Source organism: Clinocottus analis, unplaced genomic scaffold (assembly GCF_023055335.1).
Source record: "Clinocottus analis isolate CAN_PGR_092001 unplaced genomic scaffold, fCliAna1.0.p SCAF_16, whole genome shotgun sequence".
Lineage (NCBI taxonomy): Eukaryota > Metazoa > Chordata > Actinopteri > Perciformes > Cottidae > Clinocottus > Clinocottus analis.
In genome coordinates this window covers 17,126,611-17,134,543 of record NW_027175887.1, presented here as the reverse complement: position 1 = coordinate 17,134,543, position 7,933 = coordinate 17,126,611, and the positions used below count along the sequence as shown (strand labels likewise).

The following is a 7,933-nucleotide window of genomic DNA, read 5'->3' as shown; positions in this document are numbered from 1 at the left end:
TGATTAGTTTGAGTTTCTCCCTCTCGCATATGGACTTCATCTTCTCCACGCGATGGGGCGGACACCAGGGTGTTGACTTTCCTTTTGTTCTGTCTGTTTGTTTTTTTTCATTCTTCCTCCTCCTCTGCTGTTGACCACAATGTTTTAGACTGGACGAGGAGGACGCAGATGTGGATTCAAATGGATGTAAAGTGTGATGTTTTGTACGAATGGCCGACGTGCAAAACCTCCTTTCTGCAAAATGACACAGAAAAAATGGAGAAAACCTCCTATCGGCACTTTCTTTCTTTTCTTTGTGTGATGCATCGCGTATCCTGAACAAAGTCTGCAAGAAAACAAGTTATTTTTGTTATTTATTCACAAAAAGGTGCCAAAATAGTGGCGGGCCATGGATTTAGACCTAGGCCTTCAATGAGTGCCGTATAGTCTCATCACGGGCGGACTGGAGGGAAAAAGTATCTCTGAAGTCACAGACCGACACCACACGGTGTGTTCACACACCCGACCCGCTATAACGTTGTGGTTCTGTTCAGGCCTTCAGAGGAGACTTAAAAGGCCCCGACGGCACTGATTCACACACACTGTACACCGGTATGGATTAAATAGACACGTACAATCCCTTTTCATACCACTCGAGGTGACGTCTTTAGTGAATTCAGGGTGTAAACAATCTGGGTTTGAGCAGGTTGGAAAGCGACAAAAGCAACTTTCTGTTGCTGAAATCGGTCGGCGGTCCAGCAACTCGACGGCTGAATTGTTTCCTGGACGCAGAGAAAACGCCGTGACCTCCATCTCCTCCGGCGCCTCATGCAACCCTCACTTTGTGAAGCTATCTGGAAGATCCCGTTGGGCCTGAACCCGGTGACTCGTGCTCTCTCTCTCTCCGTGTTGTGGGCCCCTGTAAAGCAGCGGGTCGCCGCTCTGGAGCCCCGTCAACACCAGACCCCGCCTCCCCAACGCCGTCCTCCTGAAGGGGGGAGGTGTGTGTTGACGGGGTTTCGGGGTGCTGAGGACATTCCTCTTCCTACGAGCTGCCGCTGCTGCCGACCACGACCGCCAGACAACGGAGGAGGCGGCTCTCCGCTCGCGGGGAAATGTTGGCTGCAGACTTTTAAACCCGCTGGAAGAAAAAAAACACACAAAACGGATGTCAATCAACCGGGGAATAGACTCTCCTGGAATTTAACTCACGAAAAGAGAGAAGTTGGCATTGAATGAGCATCGAAACTGAATAAAATGTATTCAGTTTGATGACTTTTGGGTTCTGAGAATGTTGTTTATGAAACACAGTAACCCAAGTTGACAGTATTTGACTTTACGTTAGTATAAACATGGGTTCACTGTATGGGAGTGTATTCCTTTTAGTTATTACACTCATCCTATATAAGTACTGCTATTCAATACACACGGAAACATTAACCAAAGACGTGGATTCCTTTGAGTAAGAGGTTAAAGATAATTAACGGATGGATATTAGTTTTAAAGGGAACGTAAACGCTCATAAAAACCTGGAACTTTTCTTAATAGTTATAAACATTATGCAGTGTAGCAAACCTGTGTTAAAAACACATTATTGATATTAAACTGTCTTCATCAGTGCATCAAATGAAACAAATAAATGTATCAGCATCCGTATTTATCTCCATTGTCTACAGGAGCGAACGCTGTGTTTGTGCATTTAAAACATGGAATGAAGGTGGTTTTTAAAGGCCGGGTTCCTCCTGAGTGAAAACACATGCTCGCTGCTCGCCGGCCCCTCGGCGGAGAGGAAGCCGTGAACTCTGGGAGGAGCGGGGTTCCCACACCCAGAAGAAGAGACGCACAACGCTGTAACACAAACAGTCCAGCGCTCAGGAAGGAAAGGGCTCTCTTCGGCCCTTTATCAGATCTGCGAGATCCTCGAGGTGACACCCCTCCCTCCTCTTCTTCTTCTTCTTCTTCTTCTTCTTCTTCTTCTTCTTCTTCTTCTTCTTCTTCTTCTTCACACTCAGTGGAAACTGATTTGACACCCAAAAGGAGCTTGATGTCGTGTGAAATACTGAGACCAGATATCGTTGAATAAATGAGACCGAGTCCTTAAAGAAGTAAACCGTTTATTGTGTTTTCATGCTCACCTCCTCAGCCACCAGGGGGCGACTCCTCTGGTTGTATAGAAGTCTATGCTTCATGTGTTAAAGCTGCATTCTCTCTCCTGACCTCCAGGGGGAGACTCCTCTGGTTGTATAGAAGTCTATATAAAATTTGGTGATAAAAAAGTAAAAGTTTCAAAAGCCGCTGGATGGATTGTCATCAAATTTGGTGCAGACGTTCGTGTTTCTCTCTGAATGTATTTAAATAACTTTAGACTAAAAAAACTTCTTCTAATTCTTCTAAAAGCTCTGGTCTAGAACCTAATACCTCTAAAGACTAATAACGTTCCCACTAGAGGATGTAGTTGCTGACGTCGTAAGCAGCGTCTGGATATCGTCGGTAACATTTTTTATAATTTGTAAGTTTAGTTTTTTAGTTGTTCATCAGTTTGCTGCCAGAGAAAACCTTGAGAACAGATGTTCCCCCGTGCGGGTTCCCATCAAATGTCCCTCTGGCTCCTTCGTTTGTGTTTTTCCGGGTTCGGTTCACGGTGTGAGATCAGAGGCGAGGTCACGACCCCTGCAGGGAAGAGACTCACGCTGCGAGAACGAACTAACAACCAGCTGGGGCTTCACGGCTGAGAGGGCCTGAGACGACGCTCTGAACATCGGCTGCAGGATCCTACAGGGTCCTACAGGGTTCTGCAGGATCCTACAGGGTCCTACAGGGTTCTGCATGGATCCTACAGGGTTCTGCATGGATCCTACAGGGTTCTTCAGGGTCCTACAGGGTTCTGCATGGATCCTACAGGGTTCTACAGGGTTCTACAGGGTCCTACAGAGTTTTTCAGGGTCCTACAGGTTCTGCATGGATCCTACAGGGTTCTACAGGGTTTTGTAGGGTCCTACAGGGTTCTTCAGTGTCTTACAGGGTTCTGCAGGGTCCTACAGGGTTCTTCAGGGTCTTACAGGGTTCTGTAGGGTCCTACAGGGTTCTTCAGGGTCTTACAGGGTCCTACAGGGTCCTACAGGGTTCTTCAGGGTCTTACAGGGTCCTACAGGGTTCCCTCAGCGCGGCCTCTCCCCATCCTTGTTGTCTTGTCTGCAGGTCCGGACTGCCTGGCACCAAGCGTCTGGCGCTGGGGGGAAGATCTATCCCCAAGATATGAGCGGGAGAAACTCCACCCAAGAGGCCTGGTACACACACACACACACACACACCCACACACACACACACACACACACACACACACACGGACCAACCTATTACATCCGCTGAGCTAATCGTTCCCCAACAACAACACAAACTTCCCCAGAACAGAAGCGTCCGCTCTTCCTCTGACGTTTGTGGAGCTCTGAATCTTTTCTGTTGCTTCAACAAATCAATAAAATACAAACATTAAAAAAAAACTTCTATAATATCTGCAGCATCACTTTGTGTTAAATTTGAATACTAGAAGTCTCTGGTTTATGTGTTAAAGCTGCATTCTCTCTCCTGACCACCAGGGGGCGACTCCTCTGGTTGTATAGAAGTCTATGCTTCATGTGTTGAAGCTGCATTCTCTCTCCTGACCACCAGGGGGAGACTCCTCTGGTTGTATAGAAGAAACAAAACCCCCTCAAACGTTAAAGACACCCACACTCGAGTCCGTTAATCTGGACCGATGCATCATAAAAAGTGAATAATCTACGACGTGGAAATGAAGAAGCTTCGTCTTCGTCACTTTGACTCCTCCAGATGCTGAAGGACGAGGTCGCCGAATGTGAGCGGCAACATGTGGAGGGATTACCGGCTCAGCGGGAGGAGAGGAGCTGCAGCTGCATAGTGTGTGTGTGTGTGTGTGTGTGTGTGTGCGTGTGTGTGTGTGTGTGTGTGTGTGTACATCTGCTGCTACACACCAGCAGGCAGGAAGCGTCGCGGCGGACACACAGTCGGCTCTGCTGCAAGAGCTCCAGCGGATTAGTGCTCGATTTCATGCTCTCTGTGTTTATGTTATGAATACTTCTCTTGTTGGAGAGAGAGAGAAAACACAGTGTGCTGCGCTGTCGTTGTTTCATGTGTTCATGAGGAAAGATGCCAAGAGGCAAAGCTTTCTGTTGCAAAAGAGTCAAAACCCGCTCGTTTGAAACTCATGAACTTCATTAATTAACCTTTATACATCCAAGATGGTTCCTCATGAAAACACACAAAGAAACAGACAAAAAGCAAAATGTTCAAAGGTTCAAATCCACATGAAACTAATTACATGTAAGAAGAGACGACCGACTTCAAACTGACAGCAAATAGCTCGAACTGAACGACTGTCCGTCAGCGTCAGGACGAGTCAGTCCTCAAAGAATCCAAAATCCTGCATTTAATAATTAAAATGTCTCTGAAGCTCTCACCAAAAACCTTTAAAAGCACTTTTCACCAAAAAACGGTTCTGATTCAAGGGATGGCGTATATATGCTGTCCACATGGCCTGCAGCTACTGACTCCTCTGGTTGTATAGAAGTCTATGCTTCATGTCTTAAAGCTGCACTCTCTCTCCTGACCACCAGGGGGCGACTCCTCTGGTTGTATAGAAGTCTATGCTTCATCTGTTACAGCTGCATTCTCTCTCCTGACCACCAGGGGGCGACTCCTCTGGTTGTATAGAAGTCTAAGCTTTATGTGTTAAAGCTGCATTCTCTCTCCTGACCACCAGGGGGCGACTCCTCTGGTTGTATAGAAGTCTATGCTTCATGTGTTAAATATGCATTCTCTCTCCTGACCACTAGGGGACGACTCCTCTGGTTGTATAGAAGTCTATGCTTCATGTGTTAAAGCTGCATTCTCTCTCCTGACCACCAGGGGGCGACTCCTCTGGTTGTATAGAAGTCTATGCTTCATGTGTTAAAGCTGCATTCTCTCTCCTGACCACCAGGGGGCGACTCCTCTGGTTGTATAGAAGTCTGTATAAGTGACTCTACTTCTCTCTTGATGTATTCCCTCAGTAAACATTGTAAACATGAGTTTATGTCCCAATCTTAAGTTTCTTTATGCTCCAACAGTAGAACCAGCGTGCAGTTTGGAACTGGCCTTAAATGTGCTTGTGCACAACAAAAAGAAGCGTATGATGTCAACACAATGTCCAGAAGTCGTTGTGTATATAATCGTGCGCGTCCATGTCGGGGTCAGGGAGAGTTCTCCTCGTCTCCAGGAGGGTTTGTCTGGGTCAAAGTTCATCCTCCAGCGCCGCTCCTCTCCCAGAGCTAACGTTGCTAATTGCTGCCCCCTGCTGCCTTCCAACAATCTCAAACAACTTGCACCAACAACAAAAAAAAAAGAACTCAACAGGTACACACAGTGCAGACGACACACACAAAGTACACACTTTTTTTTTTTCATGTCTGCAAAAATCATGTCATGCTTTGTCATGCATCAACAGAGATTATGACCCAGAGGAGTTGGCAGATAATCCCTCGTCTCTGATGTCCTGCAGCAGTGAAGGGTCTGACACACGGAGAGGGGGAGAAGAAGCCCGCTGTAATCTGTCCAGATTACAGTTCGGGACAAAATGATGTGAGGTCGTAGATTAGAGAAGGGAATAAAATGTCTTTTTTCGTGTCCCTGTGGTGGATAAAATCTTCTACTAGCTAGCATGTTAGCATTTTTTTTCTCCCCCCACCCCCTCTCCGAGTGGCTTTTGTAGCCGGCCTCCGTTTAGCCAGATGGCTTCCTCCGTCAATCCCCACTAACAATCAAGATTAAGATTACACCACAAACACACACACACACACACACACACACATACACATGCACTCAAATACGTCACACACACATTAATTAATGTCCATTTGCTAGCGGGGGATGATATAACGCAGTCTGTCGCCGAGTTACAACTGGCAGCTTAAGTTATTAAAGGGAAGCCATCGATCGCAGGAATTCAAGGTTGGAGGAGGAGCGGCGCCGGGCGGGCGGGCGGCGGATTAAAGTATTTTTACCGCAAAGCCACGTATCCACGACGCTCATGTGAAACAGAGAGGTGAGAGGCAGAAGCCAGGGGAGGCGAGCGAGGGAGGGAGGGAGACAGACGGAAGAGGACGGAGAGGGAGATCCTGCTGCCGGTCCAGTGTCTCTCAGCGCGTCGATACCGTTCTACGCCTTCTCCCGTTAGCTCCCGTTAGCTTCTCCGCTTGCTCTTTGAGGCCTCGGCGGTGGCGGCGGGCAAGCGGGGGGTTTGTCCGCCCAGCATGAAGCGGGCGCCATGGGCTTTCTGGAAAACTACCAGGAGATCGACCCCGTCACCTTGAACCTCTGCATCCTCATCGCCAGCTACGTCATCCTGCTCCTCGTCTTCCTGATCTCGTGCATCATGTACGACTGCCGGGGGAAAGACCCCAGCAAGGAGTACGCGCCCGACCCGCCGCCGCCCACCCAGTCCCCCGTCCGGCTGGTGGTGATGCAGAGCTCCCCGGCGCCGAAGGGACGGTGGGACGCGGCCAACATGATCACGACCTACCACGAGCCCACGCGCTCGGACTTCAGGGAGAAGAAGAGCACGATGGTCTGAGCCAGACTCGTCGGACTCACCTTTTGTATATATACACACACGACTCTTTAACTGTTTTTCTTTTTTTGTACGTTTGTTTTCTCCTTGTTTCCTCGTCGGGACGATGCTCGGATTTTACCTCCACGGGACCCGACTCGCACGGTAAGAAGAGAGAGAGAGGGTCTGAAGGGTGGTGTGTGTTGAAATCCTTCTTTATCTTCAGGGATCTCGAGCCAAAGCTCGCACAAGTGTCACAACTAATGAAGCACGAGGACCGAAGAGGGCATTTCTGTGGAGTTGTGTCGAGAGAAAGGCTTTATGGGATTAAGGTTGAGGTTGGGAAAACACGGAGAAGCGTAGTAGATGAAGAACTTAATCGGAGTCTTATAGTCTGTGGCTCTTTTTAGATCTTAATTGAGGAATTCGAAGAGACAGACAAGAATGAAGGGATTACTGAACGGGCTGCTCGAGGAGACGCGTAGCGGACATGAAGAGGCTGAAATGACCACAAAGATCATGTAGGACAACTAAAGTGAGACTTAAAATGACCACAAAGAAACTTAAAAACAACAACGAGATGCAACAACACTGCAAAGATAACGGGACCGTAAGAGACTCATAACAATTATCAGACACAAAATACCACAAATATATACACATGACCACAAAGAGACAGAAAACAGATTGAAAATGACAAGATAAAGACTCAAAATGACTGCACAGAAACTACAAAGAGACAGAAAATGATGACAGAGACAAATAACAACTACAAAGAGATTCAAAATGACCACACAAAAATAAACAGAAAAAACTTCCAAAACAACCACAGATAAAAACTAAGATAAAAAGCCCAAAACTATGAGCCCACAAAGAGATAAATAACAACTACAAAGAGATATAAATTAACAACAGAGAGACAGAAAACAAGCACAAAGATACAAAACAACCACAGAGATACAAAACAACCACAAAGATACAAATCAACAACCAAAGATACAAATCAACCACAGAGATACAAAAGCACAACAAAAAGAGGCCGAGCAGCTTTGAAGTCTGTAACTTGACTGCAAGGAGAAGTGATGTCATTGTCTCACAATCCACCAATGAAAACCGGCGCCTTCGAGTCAGGGAAGCGCTCGACATCTTTGGGTTCGATTCCCTTTCAGCCAACGCGCAGATAAAAAAAACAACGGGTTGCGTTGCTCTTGATTGGTTGCCATTCCGGGAGAGATTAGCGTGAAACATTTGGACAACATCTTACATAATTCCCGGAAGCGTAACGTTTGGGAAAGCGACGGATTGACGGGCAAAAAGCTGCTCGATCGTCTTTAATCACCGGCCACCGACATA

At 47.2% G+C, this 7,933-nt stretch overlaps 1 protein-coding gene across 1 annotated transcript; it reads left to right on the top strand.

The window, feature by feature from the left end:
• Positions 1–6,298: 6,298 nt before the first annotated feature.
• LOC137786146 (small integral membrane protein 36-like) lies at positions 6,299–6,604 on the top strand. Its single transcript, XM_068577799.1, has one exon. The coding sequence runs from the start codon at positions 6,299–6,301 to the stop codon at positions 6,602–6,604; it is 306 nt and encodes a 101-aa protein (XP_068433900.1).
• Positions 6,605–7,933: the final 1,329 nt, after the last annotated feature.

Excerpts from the sequence above, each read along its gene's own strand:
- LOC137786146 (XM_068577799.1), top strand. The coding sequence starts at position 6,299 with ATGGGCTTTCTGGAAAACTACCAGGAGATCGACCCCGTCACCTTGAAC.